Source organism: Mustela lutreola, chromosome 7 (genome assembly GCF_030435805.1).
Source record: "Mustela lutreola isolate mMusLut2 chromosome 7, mMusLut2.pri, whole genome shotgun sequence".
Lineage (NCBI taxonomy): Eukaryota > Metazoa > Chordata > Mammalia > Carnivora > Mustelidae > Mustela > Mustela lutreola.
Genome location: NC_081296.1, coordinates 80,206,264 through 80,223,113, shown reverse-complemented (window position 1 = coordinate 80,223,113; position 16,850 = coordinate 80,206,264). Strand labels below are relative to the sequence as shown.

At 47.8% G+C, this 16,850-nt stretch overlaps 1 protein-coding gene across 2 annotated transcripts; it reads left to right on the top strand.

Annotated features, from left to right (window-relative positions):
* The first annotated feature begins 826 nt into the window (after positions 1–826).
* RBM23 (RNA binding motif protein 23) lies at positions 827–13,318 on the top strand. 2 transcript variants are annotated; one of them, XM_059181624.1, is made up of 14 exons: positions 827–1,017; positions 6,885–6,960; positions 7,550–7,659; positions 8,111–8,158; positions 8,289–8,462; positions 8,716–8,769; positions 8,926–9,043; positions 9,141–9,293; positions 9,379–9,516; positions 9,906–9,971; positions 11,458–11,653; positions 11,744–11,866; positions 11,958–12,042; positions 12,125–13,318. In XM_059181624.1, exons 2-14 carry the CDS (start codon positions 6,895–6,897, stop codon positions 12,126–12,128), a joined length of 1,335 nt encoding a protein of 444 aa, XP_059037607.1. In that variant the 5' UTR covers positions 827–1,017; positions 6,885–6,894; the 3' UTR covers positions 12,129–13,318. The 2 variants fall into 2 exon arrangements, with proteins under 2 accessions (XP_059037607.1, XP_059037608.1); XM_059181625.1 differs by lacking the exon at positions 12,125–13,318 and having other exon boundaries at positions 11,958–12,046.
* The last annotated feature ends 3,532 nt before the right edge of the window (positions 13,319–16,850 follow it).

Below are 16,850 nucleotides of genomic sequence, written 5' to 3'. Positions count from 1 at the left end.
AACAGAGAAGGAATTTGAAACTGACACAAAGATGTCATGTTAGTATTCAGATGGGAGACTGGAACACAGATTCCTGGCTCTTGATGTTCTAACCAGCTACGTTTCTGGCAGCTAATAGATGGGAAAACTAAAGTATGGGAATTCTGGAAGCTGTTGGAATTTGAGAGTGGACATCAGTTTCTTCTCTTTCTGGGTAGTGGGCTGAGTATTGCTGCACCCAAAGAGTCACCGAAGAAACGTCCAACTTTACTTTTGCAATGGGAGGTGTGTGGCTGTGGAACCAGGCAATAACCATTAGAGTGCAAAATATGTGGCAAGACTTGTGTTTCCTGGAGCCCAAGCACAGAGGGCAGGAGACAGGAAGGTTGTGTCGACAGCCCGCTCAGAATGGGGATGTCTGGTCCAGCCTCCTTCCTGACATGAGACAAAGGCAGCTGCTTATTCCGAAGCTGTCGCCGCTAAGCAGGGCCCGTGACTCTTAGGAAATCAGGAGTAGAGTGTAGCAAAGAAGTCAACTACCTCCTCGCTGGCTCCGCCCACGGCGGTGGCCTAGACACCTGGAGCCGGGAGTCGGGCTGGAGAGTCCTCGTTTGTTCTTTGCCCGCGTTCTCCGCCTTCCGCGTGTCATCTAACCAATGAGAGAGCGATGGGCGGCTGCCCTAGGACGTTTCCACTCCCGGAAAGGTTAGCCAATCCGTGGGAACTTGGTGGTTGCTAAGAAACATTTGAGTTTGGCTCCACCCATGCTAGGGTTTCGGCCAATGAAAATCTGTACTTTGGACTGTTGCCGCGAAACCAGTGAGATTAGTTCCACCACCTGAATGTTTCGGCGCCTGCGCAGATTGGGGAAAGTTCTGGAAGACGGCAGAGCTGCCGCCATTTTGCGGGAAGACGAGTGGCTCTGACGGTAGTGCTTGTTTTACTGCTGAGACTCTGGAAAACAGCCGTGCTTCGAGCCCCCAACACACCCAAAGGAACGGCGGAATCCGGGACCCCCCCTGTGGGGACCCGGAACTGGTGAGAAACCCCGAAACCCGGTCGTCCCGCGACGTCACCTATGCGTGACGTTGCCGCACGGCGCCTCCCCCTGACGTCACAGGCAGAAAATGGCGTCAAGAGCAGAACCAGGCAAACTTTTGAGACAATATTGTTGTTTACTTTGGTGTGAAAGTGTACTCTTCCTTAATGTAGACCGCTGGCATGACTTTAGGGATCGGCACTCTCTTTGCTCTGTCTCTTAAAGGTGAAGATGCTGTCTCAAGGATCCTAGTGACTGATCTCTTTCCAGGTCCCCGCAGCCCTGACGTTTAGGGTCGCCCGTACTGGGGCGGGGATAGGGGGGAGCATTGACTCAGCCCGTTATGAGAGGGCTCGCAGGGTGGGATTTTAGCACTTAGTGCCAGCACTCCGACAGGGGTTAGGGAACTGAGACTTATTTCTCAGTCATTAGGCTCTGGAAGACTCGTGTTCATTGTGTTGGCCTCTGGGGTTTTCCCTGGTTCCTTTTTTTTTTTTTTTAAACCACCCGTTCCATGGCGATACAGGAGTACAGTGAGGCCACATATGAGGTTTTAGCATTGGGACACTGGCCCTCGCAGGGACGATGCGAATCGGTTACTTACAGGACCATTTTTTTTAAAGTGTAGCCTTGGCTTATTGCACAGCGTGGGAATGTATTTTATCTTTCTCATTGTTCTTGTTCTTGATTAAATTGCCTTCAGTTTGAAGGTTTTTTTGCCCAGTTCTGTGACTGGTCCCATCACCACATGGGTCTCTGCATGTGGTGAATTTTGCCTGAACTGAGCTGACCTCGGTTCTTGACTCTCCTTTGTCCCTTCAGCAGTGAGGCCTAAGCGGTTGTTGGGGTTCTTGACTGTGCTGTGACAAAGTCCAGACACTTGCATGCACCCCTCATGCAGTTTTTGGAGCAGGGATGGAAGAAGGCACTGTGGTTTTTTAGTGGATGGGGTTGATGGACTTTGACCCTTAATTTAGTACATGGGAAGAGTGAAAACTACCAATCTGAAAATGCAGTGGGTGAGACTTTACTGCTTCTAGGACACTTGAAGAGATACACCAAACCGAGTGAGGTTTCAAGTTTTAAAATATGCTTATGTTCTGTATGTCTGTGCTTAAATAGATTTCATTCATTTCTGAGTACCTGCATGAAAACTTTACTTTGTAAGTGGTGGCTCATTTGTCAACTTGAGTGAAAGTTTTTGTGCATGTGTTGAATTACTGCTACTCTGTACTAGCAGTCAACAAAGAGCAGTTGTTGAAATCAGAAGCATTTCATTGGGGAGGAAAAAGCAGATTTAAAAAAATAAAGAGGAGCTGTATGACATTTAGAAAACTTGTATAGACTTGGCAGGGAAAAATGACTGGTAAGAACAGAAATGATAGATTGGAACGTTTTATTTTTAAGAAGCAGTTTTCCACAGTCGGTTAAATAGTATGTGTTACAATGAGCTCGGTTCCTGATATTTTGAAGTTTGAAGTCCAAAAGATATTTTTTCTATCTGGAAGCCACACAGTAAGGTGTGACTAATGGGACTAATGCTTTTGATAAACGTTTCAGAATAGTAATTCCTTAGATGAGCACGTATTTTAAAGGAGACATCTTGGGGGGCACCTGAGTCGGCTTAAGCCCCAGTCAGTTAAGCAGCTGCCTTCAGCTCATGTCATGGTCCTGGGGTTTTGGGATCGAGTTCTGCAAGTGGGGAGCCTGCTTCGCCCTTTCCCTCTCTCTCCCAGCTTGTGCTCTCACTCTTTCTCTCTCTGTCAAATAAATAAAAATCTTTGAAAAATAAAAATAAAAAATAAAACATCTTGGGGTGCGTAGCTGACTCAGTGGGTAGAGCATGAGACGCTTGATCTCAGGGGTTGTTAAATTCGAGTACTACAGTGGAGGTAGAGATTACTTAAAAACAAAATTTAAAAAAAAAACAAAAACTAGATCATGCTGTGTGCTCTTCTTTTTAAAATTTCTTTTAAGGCTGAGGTATAAAGTACGAGAGACTTATAAAGTACAGAAGAAGATAGAATGGATAAGACATTAGACTTTGGGTCAGGAGACCTTAATCAAGAGTCAGCTACTCCATTTAAAAGTTTTGTGATTCTGGGCTGTTGACAAAACCTTAGTTTTTTCACTGTGCATTGGACCTGATAGCTGCTTATAGCATGTATTACCTTCGATTGTTAAATGAATGTACTGTGTCAGTGGGGCTCCTGGGTAGCTCAGTTGTTGAGCATCTGCCTTTGTTTGGCTCAGGTTGTGATCCCAGGGTTCTGGGATCAAGCCTCACATCAGGCTCCCTGCTCAATGGGAGGCCTATTAATCCCCATTCCCCTGCTTGTGTTCCCTCTTTCGCTGTTTGTCAAATAAATAAACTTTATTTTTAAAAAAATTTTTTGGGGGCGCCTGGGTGGCTCAGTGGTTTGGGCTGCTGCCTTCGGCTCGGGTCATGATCTCAGGGTCCTGGGATCGAGCCCCGCGTCGGGCTCCCTGCTCCGCAGGAAGCCTGCTTCCCTCTCTCTCTCTCTCTCTCTTCCTGCCTCTCTGCCTACTTGTGATCTCTGTCTGTCAAATAAATAAATAAAATCTTTAAAAAAAAATATTTTTGAAATATATTTTTATTTTTTTAAGATTTTTTTCATTTATTTGACAGAGAGACACAGCGAGAGAGGGAACACAAGCAGGGGAAGTGGGAGAGGGAGAAGCACGCTTCCTTTCAGGCAGGGAGCTGGATGCAGGGCTCGATCCCAGGACTCCAGAATCAGGGCTCGATCCCAGGACTCCAGAATCAGGGCTCGATCCCAGGACTCCAGAATCAGGACCTGAGCCGAAGGTAGACACCTAACGACTAAGCCACGCAGGCGCCCCTAAAAAAATATTTGTTAAAAGTGTACAATGTTGGGACGCCTGGGTGGCTCAGTTGGTTGAGCAGCTGCCTTCGGCTCAGGTCATGATCCCAGCGTCCTGGGATCGAGTCCCACATCGGGCTCCTTGCTCCGCAGGGAGCCTGCTTCTCCCTCTGACTCTGCCTTCCACTCTGTCTGCCTGTACTCGCTGTCTCTCTCTCTCTTACAAATAAATAAATAAAATCTTAAAAAAAAAAAAAGTGTACAATGTTATTATAATAAGAGATTGAGTTTACTTTTTTTATTTTAAGATTTTATTTTTAAGTAATTTTGTACACTCAACATGGGGTTGGAAGGCACAACCCTGAGATCAAGAGTTGCAAGCTCTACCAACAGAGGCAGCCAGGCGTCCCAAGTTCACTGGTTCTTAGACAAACCTATTTGATTTTGATTTGACTTCCATTTTAAGGCTTAAATTTGATTCCAGGTAATTTTTGTTTGGCTCTTTCCAAGAACCTTGTCTCTGTAACAGGCTTACTACAGTGCCTAGGAATATTAGGTACTGTAGGAGTGATTAGTTGTATTTTTATATTACTTATTTTATATTAGTTATTACTTTTATGCTCCTGCTTTACTCTTAAATCACCAAATCTGAGGACAGCAAGGACAGCATCATTGGATGATGCATTAGCTGCTTTGAAGAGGAAAAAGCTGTTGCCTGGGTGGCTCAGTCATTGAGCGCATGGCTTCCACTCATTTATTTGACACAGCAAGTCAGGGAACAGCAAGCAGGGGGAGTGGGATAGGGAGAAGCAGGCTTCCTGGAGAGCAGGGAGCCTGACTGACCTGGGGATCCCAGGTCTCTGGGATCATGACCTGAGCCAAAGACAGACATTCAATGACTGAGCCACCCAGGTGCCCCAATAAATAAAATCTTAAGAAAAAAAGAAAAAAAAATGGATGGGGCACCTGAGTGGCTCATTGGGTTAAAGCCTCTGCCTTCGGCTCAGGTCATGATCTCAGGGTCCTGGGATCGAGCCCCTGGTCCATGGGCTCACTGCTTGGCGGGGAGTCTGCTTCCCCCCATCTCTCTCTGCCTCCCTCTCTGCCTACTTGTGATCTCTGTCAAATAAACAAAATCTTTAAAAAATTTTTTTTTTTTTTTTAAGATTTTTTATTTTATTTATTTGACAGACAGAGATCACAAGTAGGCAGAGAGGCAGGCAGAGAGAAAGAGAGGGAGAAGCAGACTCTCCGCTGAGCAGAGAGTCCGACGCGGGGCTCGATCCCAGGACCCTGGGATCATGATCTGAGCCGAAGGCAGAGGCTTTAACCCACTGAGCCACCCAGGCGCCCCTTTAAAAAATTTTTTTAAAAAATTAAAAAATAAAGGACAAAGCTCTTGTGGATATGGTAAGTCTGATTATGATTAAGCTCCTTCCACAGAAGTTTTTCAGATTAGTTGGAGTTTTTTTGGTTTTTGGTTTTTAGTCAGCTTTATTGAGATATAATTGATATAAAGTAAAGCTGTACACATTAAGGTACAAAGTTTGATGGGTTTTGATGTTTAAACACCCATGAAACCATCACTGTCAAAAGTTTCTTCTGTTCTTTTGTAATCCTTTCTTCCTAGGCCCTCTCCACCTCCTGTTATCCCTAGGCAACCACTGATCTGCTTTCTGCCAGTACAGGTTAGTTTACATTTCCTAGAATTTTTTCCTTTAAATGGAAGCACACAGTATGTGTATACTTTTGTCTTTTTTCTTTCACTCAGCATAATTATTTTGAGATTCGTGCATGTTTTGTATGTTGATAATTCCAGACCAATATTTTTTAAATTATTTATTCTTTTGATCTTGTTTGATATTTGGGGGTTTTTTTCTAAATTTTTTTTTTTAAGATCGTACTTATGTATTTGACAGAGAACTTGAGTGCATGCACAAGCAGGGGGAGCAGCAGGCAGAGGGGAAGGAGAAGCAGGCTTCCTGCTGAACAATGAGACAAGCAGGGGCTCAGTCCGACGACCCTGGGATCATAACGTGAGCTGAAGACAGATGCTTAACCGACTGAGCCATCCAGGCATCCCTGATATCATCTTTTTGGTTTTATTTTGGACCGGACTTTGGTGGACAGATTTGGGAAAGATGATTGCTAGGTGTGAAAGCTTGGAGGAGATAGGAAGTATTACCCTTCCTCTCTAGACAGGCTTCAGGGTGAAATTGGTGAAGGTGGTCTTAATCATTATCTTTCTGAGTTACCCGAATTCTAGTTGGTATTATATGGGAAATGCTTAGTGCTGAGTCTTATAATTTTGATGTTTAGGTGGGGGATGTGGAGAAGAGCTTAGGCCTGATTTGCTTTCTGGTGTTATTTTGTCTCGTTCCTGATTTTTAGTCTTACATCTTTTTTTTTTTTAATTGGAAATACATGCTTATTTCTATGATTTAAGTTTAAACCAGTTTTGAACTATAGAATGGAGGCCTAGTCCATTGTCAAGTGAATAATAATTTTGAATGCCAATATTTTCTCTTCACAGGACAGGGTGTGTATTATATTTTGTTTCTTTTTTTTTTTTTTTTTAAGTTTTTAAAAAGATTTTATTTATTTGGCAGAGAGATCACAAGTAGGCAGGGAGGCAGGCAGAGAGAGAGGGGGAAGCAGGCTCCCTGCTGAGCAGAGAGCCCGATGTGGGGCTCGATCCCAGGACCCTGAGATCCTGACCTGAGCTGAAGGCAGAGGCTTAACCCACTGAGCCACCCAGGTGCCCCTATATTTTGTTTCTGTCTAGATATTTATTTTCCTTCTAGATACTTGACTTTTTAAAAGCTACAGAGTGAAACTAGTTCAGATTTAAAATGTACAAAAATAAACCTAGAGTAAGCCACAGCCAGGAAGATCCCTTTGGAATTCAAGAAACAGAAGTATGTATTCTAAAGTCTGTGTCTTGGAGGAGGAAGGGAATGTGGGGTGCCAGCAGGGGTAGAAAAATATGAGGTTCTTACGTATCCATGTCCTCTTCTCAGATCTGCTACTATGGCATCCGATGACTTTGATATAGTGATTGAGGCCATGCTGGAGGCGCCCTATAAAAAAGAGGAGGTAATATTCCCCATCTCACTCCTGGAATTGGGTTGGTAAGAAGAAGCAGTTATAGATCACAAGTTTCAACACTTTGTAAATCGTCTTTCCCGGCATGTTTCCTATGCATCGTGGCTAGTCATAGAAGTCATAGTTTTTTAGTAAGCGCCACTCTCCAGCTTCTGTACTCAAAGGCATGCTGGCAGAGAGGGTCCCAAAGCTGGGGCGAGGAGTGGGAGGAGGTTGGGGTAGAACGTACTGGGAATAAGTGCTTTGCTCTTAGCTCTCAGTGACAGAGTAGAAAGTCAGTGTATCTCAGACGTAAATAATTTCTCACTCTTTTGGGAAATAGATTGTCAGTACAACAAATGTCAAGTAGCTAAAGTTTTGACATCATAATCTGTCACTCTGATCTTTTTGGGTGGTTTCCTTCCTTCCTTCTCTTATTCCCTTTGTCAGGAGATCCAGGTGCTCACAAACTGGCCAGATAATTGTGAGCTTTGATTTCATAAGCTTTTTTCTCTGTCCACTTTTGTTCTTCTCTTGCTCAATGGAATGTGTGTGTCTACCACCTTGTATCTGGTGACATTCTTCCTGGCAAACCCCTCAGGAAGAACAGCAAAGGAAAGATGTTAAAAAAGATGGCCCTAGCACCACCAGCGTGAGCAGTACCAGCACCAGTGGCACCAGTGGGAGCAGCGCCGGTGGGGAGGCGAGCAAGTAAGTGTGGCGTGAGGAAGCAGTTGCGTCTGTCATCAGAGAAACAGCCAGAATGGGGAGGTGGATTTTTAGTGATGTGGATTTTTAGTGATGGCTCCACTGGGTCCTGGGAATCACAGTGATTTGGTTTAATGATCTTCTCCTCTTCACATTCCAACATAGGCTTGTGGCTCTGTTCTAGCATCTTTCTGTTTCAGTTGAAGAAAACAGCCAGGGGACCCCTGATTTGGAAACAGCAGCTTTTGCTGCGCTTTGGGGGGAAATGGCCACTTCGGATGCCTGACAGCATTCAGGGCTGTGTGCAAGTTGGTGTTGCTGTGAACGCCTGCCAGGTCACCTGGGGCTCTTTGGTCTTTTATTGCCGTTCTACCCTGATCTTTCTGTCACTCCTTTTCCTTGGGGAAAAGGAGAAAACCTTCTTGATAATGAGAATTTATTCCCTCCTTTACAGGAAGAAGAGGAGTCGGAGCCATAGTAAAAGCAGGGATAGAAAGCGCAGGTCAGTTGTTTTGGGGGCTTTTGCATTTTGAGAAGTCTTCGAATGGGAAGATAGCAGGGAGAGCTATCCTCAGAGGCCAGAAGAGGCCAGGGTGCCCTTTAGCAAACTCAGTAGTGCCTTCCCCCTGTAGTCGCAGTCGGGACCGGGACCGGCACAGGCGGAGGAGCAGTCGGAGCCGAAGTCGAGACCGGCAGCGGCGCCACCGCAGCCGGAGCTGGGACCGGCGGCACAGCAGTGAGTCCCGCAGTCGTGACCGGCGGCGTGAGGACCGTGTGCGCTACAGGAGCCCGCCTCTTACCACTGGGTATCGCCTCTTGCTCATATGGTGGCGTTTGTGTTGGAGTCTGGGTAGGCCTTGTGTGCTGTGGTTCCTCCCAGCGGGTGCTCGCAACCCACTGTGGCAGGCAGGAGGCCCCAGGACCAGAAGGGTGGTATTGACAATTCCTGTGTGATGAGGTGCTGGAATCTGGCTTTCTCGTGCTGGAAGTCCAGGCATTGGACTGATGTGGGTGAAATTGGATGACACGATTTTCCATTTGTCATTGTCTTTTCCACAGGCGCAGGTATGCACACAGTAAGAGCCCTCATTTCAGAGAAAAGAGCCCAGTCAGGTGAGTTGATAGTGAACGGTCTTCCAGGGACTGTGAGTTCTGACTAGAAAGCCGCTTGAGCCGGAGTCCAGGAATGCATGGTACTTGAGGGGAGCTGGAGAGCAGTAACCGTGTATCAAGAGCGGGGTGTCTCACCAAATTGCACTCGCTCTTCAGGGAGCCCATTGATAATCTGAGTCCCGAGGAGCGTGATGCCCGCACGGTATTCTGTATGCAGTTAGCTGCCCGCATTCGGCCTCGGGACCTGGAGGACTTTTTCTCTGCTGTTGGCAAGGTAACCCTCCCCCACCCTTACCTGTCTTCCCTGTATAGCTATCTTCTGTCCATCCTCTTTTATGCCCAACTCAGGATTTTCTCCTTGCTCTGGATAGGTTCGTGACGTCCGAATCATCTCTGATCGGAACTCCCGTCGTTCTAAGGGCATCGCCTATGTGGAGTTTTGTGAAATCCAGTCCGTGCCGCTGGCCATTGGGCTGACCGGGCAGCGGCTGCTTGGAGTGCCCATCATTGTCCAGGCTTCACAGGTGAGCAAGCTGTGAAGCTGACAGGAGAAAATGGGTTTGGAGGGAGGAGGTTTGGGATGCGAGCTATCAGTTCCTTCTCGCCTAGGCTGAGAAAAACCGACTGGCAGCCATGGCTAACAACCTGCAGAAGGGCAGCAGCGGGCCAATGCGCCTCTATGTGGGCTCCCTGCACTTCAACATCACAGAGGACATGCTTCGGGGCATCTTTGAGCCGTTCGGCAAAGTGAGTAGAAAGTGATAGAAAGCTCTGAAGGGAATTGGGAAAAGCAGGGAGGGTAAGCCTGCCTCTTTGTTCTGTCTGTCCAGCATTGGCCCACCGCACCTGCCAGAACGTGCAGATTGTCCGTGCCATCGAAGTGAGGCTCCATCTGTGCAGTCAGAGTGCTCAGTGCGCACATGAGTCTGGCATCGGGAGCTCAGATAACGGGGTCCAGATTTAGTAAGATGAGCAGGGAGAGGTGTTATGGAAAGAGGGGGCCTTTGTCTCTTTTTAAAGTGATTTGGAGAGTTAGAACTAGTTGGCTCCAAAGTTAGAGGTAGTTAGAACTGGCAGGAAAGATCACAGGTGAGGGTACCCCCAAAAACTGCTAATAATTTTTCCTCCTCTTACAGATTGATAATATTGTCTTGATGAAGGATTCAGATACAGGCCGTTCTAAAGGTTATGGTTTCATTACGGTGAGTCTCTGGTCTTTAACTTTGGAATTTCATTGTGGTTTGTCCACTTGTCTGATTTGCAGCTTAGCTTCATCCTCCTCCTTTAGGAACTGTCTAAATGACCCATAAGCCCTGGTGCCTGAAGCCTGGACTAGCCTTCTGCCCCTTGAGATGAGTGCATTGCTTGAGATCTTGGCTTTGCTCCTGCACACTGTCAGTGGCCCTGGTGTGGGTGTGTCCAGGCGTTCAACCAGCCTCCCTCGTGCCTCGTCTTGCTCTTTGGGTAATAGAAGTGACTTCAGGCTGCAGCTGCAGGGCTGGGGGCCTGAGGGAGGTTAGGTGTGGGCTTCTGTAGATATGCTTTATGAAATTGGTATGTTTTCATGATAGGAGCAGGAATAGGGATTTTTTTTTTTTTCGCCCTGGCCCTACCCCCATTAAAATCAGTTTTCCCATTTAGAAATATCTTTATATTCAGGGACCACTGTAGGGAGAAGAGCGAGGCCATATTTTACCTTTTCCTGACACTCCCAACACAATTGCTTCCAGTTCCCATAACTGGTTCTTACAGCCCTGTGTGACTCCAGGTTGAGGACTGGCTGCCAGCCCCTGAGTCTCATGGAAGCCGATATTTTCTAGGTTCAGTCCAGGCAGCACACACACCCCCCACAGTTGCCTGCAGGGCCGAGGAGAGGTAGGTTGTGTTCCACCAGGGGCATTGCTCACCTCAGAGAAGTATCCGGTGAAGGCAAGCCACCTACACCGCCTGCCTAGGAACTGTCAGTACTGCGTGCCAGGCCCTAGGGCAGGTGCTACCAGAGGAAACAAAGCCAGCTCCAGTGCTCAGAGTGGCAAGTACCTCTTCTAACTCCTGGGTGACTCAGATGCAGAAAAGCTTTTGAGGCCTTTTTGCCCTTGTGCTGCCACCTTTTTGGTCAATATCCTTGACACATTAGCAGCAGACTGGGATCTTCCCCATAGCAGGCTGCTCTGGTGCCACTGGGCAGTAGAGCCCTATGATCAGCAGCACTGGCGGAGGTGTAGGGCTGGGGTGCCATCTTGCTCTCCATGCCAAGGTGCACTCCCTCTTATGGTGGGGCTTTGGAGTTCCAGATTCCTACTTCTTGATTGAGAATTGCAACTGACGAGCCCTAAAGGCTGAAATAAAGGAAGCTGGGCTCTCAGACGGTCTTACTTCCGTTACTGTGCTCATTTGTGCCGCAGCCTGTAAGGGTAGGCCACCCTATAGATAATAGAGTTCTTGCATTATTGGGTTCTTAGTGGAGTTGGAAGAGTGAAGTGATTGCCATTGAGTCAGTTGGAAAAGGTCCTTTTCACATGATCATTTGGGGGCTGGGTATCTTTGGTCACATTCCCTGGGACAGAAGAATTTGTGCCACAATGAGCATGCAGTTTTCCTGGGATAGCTTGACTAGGCGGTGGTAGTGGGGCTTGGAGAGCATGTCCGCGCCCAGGAGGTGACTGATACGGCCTGGGTTTCTTGTAGTTCTCAGACTCTGAGTGTGCCCGGCGGGCCCTGGAACAGCTGAATGGCTTTGAGCTTGCTGGTCGACCTATGAGAGTTGGCCATGTGACTGAGCGTCTGGATGGTGGCACAGACATCACTTTTCCAGATGGGGACCAGGAGCTGGATCTGGGATCAGCAGGTGGACGTTTGCAGCTCATGGCCAAATTGGCAGAAGGTGGAGAGTGTTTCTCTGCAGAGTGAAGAAGGGGGGTGGGATTTTAGATCAGGGGTTGGGACTTAATGCCAACTTCCCTTTCCCTTTTAGGCTCTGGAATCCAGCTGCCTACCCCAGCTGCAGCTGCCGCCGCCGCCGCCGCCCAGGCTGCTGCTGCCTTGCAGCTGAATGGGACGGTGCCCTTGGGGGCCCTGAACCCTGCGGCTCTGACTGGTAGACTTGGACTTGGGAAAGGGGGGAGGGGTTAGGGCCTGGAAAGAAGAAATGCTCTGTGCTCACTAACTTGCACCTCTTTCTGTTGTAGCTCTGAGTCCAGCCTTGAACCTCGCCTCCCAGGCAATTGCCTCCCAGTGCTTCCAGCTTTCCAGCCTCTTTACCCCTCAGACCATGTGAGTCTCAGGGTATGGCTCAGTTTAGTCTTTGGTTTTTTTCTTTCCTTTAGCTTTCCCTGACCTCTTCTCCTTGCCATAGGTAAATCAGTGGTGCAGTACACTGCCTCCCTGTGCCTCTGGGTCCTGCCACTCCCTTCTCCACATCTACCCTTCCACGGCCCCTTCTCCATTTTGTGGACCAAGCCATCCTGAGCGTGTGGATATTGACTGTGTGGGAACTGGGGCCACCCTTGAACTCAAGAAGAGCTCCTGCCCAGAGCCATTGGAAATGGACTCTGATGAGCAAAGCCACTAGTCAAAGAGGACAGAATCTGCACCTGCGTTGAACACCTGTTTCTCCATGTATGTCGTCTTCTAGGATGACCTTCATTGCTCTTTCCAATCACCTCTTAGTGATTCCCGGTTCCTCCCCTGTTGGGAAGGCCATAGGGCATTAACTGAAGGAACTAACCTCTCTTCTCTTCCTGTACCTTTACCCTACAGTCTGTTGAGGAAAACCCTTAAGACCTCTGGTCCAAGAGGACTTTGGAGTCTAGGGGGGGAATGGTGAACGTTGAAGGTGCTGGCTTTCCTGCTGTACAGGTCCCAGAAGAGGGCAAGGACATGCATGTTGTGAAGCCTGCCTTAGGCCTCACTTGGGGCCAGAACTGCTCCTGTGGGCTCAGCATCTTGCTGGGAGGTGTGGAAATGATCTGTCCTGCCAGGCATTTTGGATGTCTTAGGGGCGGGGCTTTCAGGAGTTTAGCAAAAGGTGGGATACCTTTCCATTATCTTTTATCTTCCTTTGTATAGTTGTCCTTCCTCCCAGGTCCTTCCTGTGGCCCAGGATGGGGGGATGGAGAGGAGGCTGCTACTCTCTACCATTTCCCATGTGCCTCTACTGTGGGCTCAACCCCAGCTGTTAAAGCTGCTCCTGTCCCCTACCTGGGCACACATGAGCCCTTTTCACTGGATTTTATACCCTTGTGTCTGTGTACATAAAAATATATGTATATGCATGTGTACATACATGTGCATACGTACACATACATGTGCATATATGCATATAAACTTTGTATAAAAGGCAGGCTCCACTGTTGTGGCCGCTGCCCATATGTGTGTGGTCTCAGTCAGTTGGTGTGTTTGATGCTAATAACTTCTTATGAGCCAAAACCATGAATGGTTCTAGGGTTAGAAAACATTTGTAAAGCTTTTGTGTTTTTTTCCTTTATTTTAATTTTGTTTTATCTAACCTTGCTTAGAAATTAAAGTGGATGGAAGGCACACACCTGGATGGAAGTTCCCCCATCTATCTGCATTATACTCTCCACCCCGTGGGTCTTCTCCATATGTCTTCATCTTAACTATTTCCTTTTTTTTTTTCCTCCCCACCCACCCATCCTAAATATTTCCAAACCTACCTTGTCATTGGACTCATGAATTGGCTGTCTCTGTGCCCGAGGACAGATCTTATCTTTCCACCAGATGGCAGTATGATGGTAGCACATTTTGCACCTTTGGTTAGAGGTATTTTGTGATCTTGTGTTTAAGTACCAGAGAAGCCTCCTAGGTTCACCAATTTTACCATTAGCCTCTGTGCCCACCTGTGGCTCTCTTTGTGGCAGAACTCCCAGTCCAGTATCCAGAGCAGTTGGGGTATCATACATTGGGACTCCCCAGGCTTGAAGTCGGCTATTCCTCAGTCAGTCCCCTCAACTGTTGTTATCCATATAGGACTCTGGCACAACACAGGCTTGGGACCAGTGAATTCCAGAATGCCGAGTATTCCAGGAATTGCCCTGAGGAAGGGGAGGCACACATCATCTTCCACCTGCTTTGTAGGGCTTATGACAAGGGGCCTGCCATAACTCGGCACAGCTCAGCTCGCTCTGTAGGGACCAGTCTAGAGAAGAAGGTCTGAGGTTCAGGGGCAGAGCTCTGTGGGACTCCTCCATTCTCTACCAGTCTCTATGGCAACAGAATGTTAAGACTTTATTGTAATGCTAAAAATATGGATAATTGCTGTTCGGTTTTAATTTGTCAGCTCTCAGACTTCTAAGCAGAGCAAAGGTTTATTGGTGATACTAGCTTTTGGGGTTGCTTTTCACACTGAAATATTAGGTTCTTGGTGCCTGCTTGTGGCAGAAAAGGCCACTGGGACCCAGAACTAGCTCTTCATCCCCCCACCATAATCCCCCCACCTTACCCCCCCACCCCGGGCTGCTGCAGCCTCAGCCTCGCTGCTCCTGTTGCCTTTGCCGCCACCCCCACCTTTTCCCTGTCCTGGTTTGCTCTCTGGGCCTGGGGGAAGGGAAGGAGGCTGCACTGATTTTAGGTAGTAGCTGGCTAGGGCCCAGTTCCCCTATAGTTATTGATTTGGCTGCTAATGCATCCTGAAAAACAGCGTGGACCATTTTTGTTAGTTATCCTGAGGCTCAGGACCAGGCTTCCTCATGGCGGTCTTGAACTCCTCCAAACTATAAATAACAACAGGCCTTGCCTGCCTCCCTGCCTTCATCAGATGGATGCCCGCGTCTGCTTGGTTTCCTTTCGTTCCCATGCTTGCCTACTTTGGCCTGCCTTCACTTTGCTTTCTTTCAGCTTAGTTCTCCCACCAGTCCTTTGTTCCTCATACAGCCTCTTGCTGGGGGAGAGAGAATGGTGGAAGTGAGGAAACATCTAGGACAACTACTCTAGCCTTAACCTATATAAGGTGACAGCATCTAGTGGGTGACAGCCAGAGTCACTACATGTGACTCAGTGCCTTCTAGTTACTCATTTCTGCATTGGGGGTGAGAGGAGGGGGCAGCAAACAGCCTCCTAAGGTAAAAGAAACCTTCCTGAGGCTCCATTGCCTGGGCGTAGTGGCTCAGGTGTGGGTAGAGAGACTGGCCCAGATCCTTTTCTAGCATAGAATTGCCCTGCTGTCCTCTGTTCTAAAATGACGTTCACCTGACTTCTGACTTCTAGCCTATACTTCTGTCTTCTTTAAGGCAGTGGTATTTCCTCCTTGTTCTTTAAACTTACATGTTCTTGGAATTGGGTTTCTGCCTACTTCCTTCTTAGGCTCCCAACAGCCCCCAGATGTGAGTGACCAGAGGAAGCAGGTGTTTGCCATTTGAATCTTTAGTCCTGGTGCTTAGGAGGAAGGGAACTGAGTTCGCAACTTGAAGGGAGATGGTCATCACAGCCTCTCCTTTCTCTTTACAGAAGGAGTGTGGTGAGAGTCAGGAAGTAATGGTTGGACAGCGGGGAGGGGCTGTGCTGGCTCCGGAAGTGGGAGGTGGTACAACGATACTTGTTGACGCTGGCACAGCGCTGTCTTGGGTTAGGCATTGCCCTAGTCACTTGGTGTGTACTGAGTTCTTAATCCTCACAACAACCCTCTCACCATCTTTGCTTTGTGAACAAGGAAACGGATACCCAAAGAGGGTAAATAACCTGTAATCGTGGGCGATTACACAGCAAGTTTGGGATTCCAATCCAGGCAGTCCAGCTTCGCATTCTTAGATCCTAATCTCAGCCTGCCCCTCTGGGAGCCAAGGCCTGGGAGTTGCTTTTCCTACCTCTATATCCTGAGTTCTCAGTACGTCCTGCACTTTTCCACTTCCATGTTTGCTCATCTTGTTCTCTGCCCGTCTTCTGCTGGTCAAAATCCTGTCCTGTAAGACTCTGAAGCTTTGCTAGCTGATTTCCCTTTTCAGGATTAGTTGTCCTGTTACAAGTCTCATTCTGCCTTCATGAACAGTTCTGTGTAAACTCTTACTAAAAGATGATTATAGCCCGATGAGGCCAGCCACAGACATGTCTTCTTCATTATTGCTTTGCTTTGCATATGTTAGGTGTCTGTTAATTCCCTCTCTGTTCAAGTCAGAGCTAAGCTTTCCGACACCCTTCCTTCCTGGCCTGTGTTCCCTAGCATCCTCCATTCCTTCCTCATCCCTCCAGGAGAGAAGGCAGCTTTACTCTTTTTGGTGTTACCATGGTATCCTCTGATGCTTCCTGTCAAAAAAGTGCTGCTTGCCATCCAACAGAGACTGATGTTTCCATGGCAACCAGGTGATGTGATAGTCGTGAGCTGGCTGCAGGAAAGAAATTCTGGTCTCAGAACTGGGTCTGAACCTTCAGGCTTCAAACATCCCTTCTCTTCCCTCCCAACTTCTGCACTTTGTATCCAGGACGTATTTGCTCTCCATGTGCTCTTGGTGGAGAGAGTTCTGTGAGCAGTGAAGCAGACCAACCAATTTAGAACAATCTAGGAACATGGAGGCAAGGAAAGAGCTGATCAAAGCTCACTTTTAAAAGTTGGATGAGTTCTGTTAGCTTTCCCACATGATCTCCTCTCAAGAGCCCTTAAGAATTTGGCTGCAGTTACTGGAGGGCCATTAAGCAGTTATTTTTGAGGGCAATAGTAGATGGATGAGGGGCCTGAAGACTGGCAAGGAGCCAGTCAGTGCTGGCTTGCAGGGAGGGGAAGCAGTGACCTTGGAAATCAGAGACTTGTCAAACTCTAGCCAATGTTCCAGAAAGGAAGGCAGCTTTCATTAGCTTTCAAGCATCGTGAAACCTCCTTGTTTAGAAAGGGAGTGCCAAAAATTAGCCTTTTCTGAACTCCTGGGCTCGTCCAAGCCAGAGGGCCTTCACCCTGCAGCAGAACGGTCACACTCTGGAGCAACACCATGGGCTGCAGATGGCTCTGCTGTCCGAGAGCAGTTGAGTACTCAACTGGGGGTTCGTCCCTCTGTGACTTGGACTCCTCATCTGTGGAAAGGGAGAGCTAATAGCAGCACCTGTCTCTGGGACGGTGTGAGGCTGAGATAAAAGCC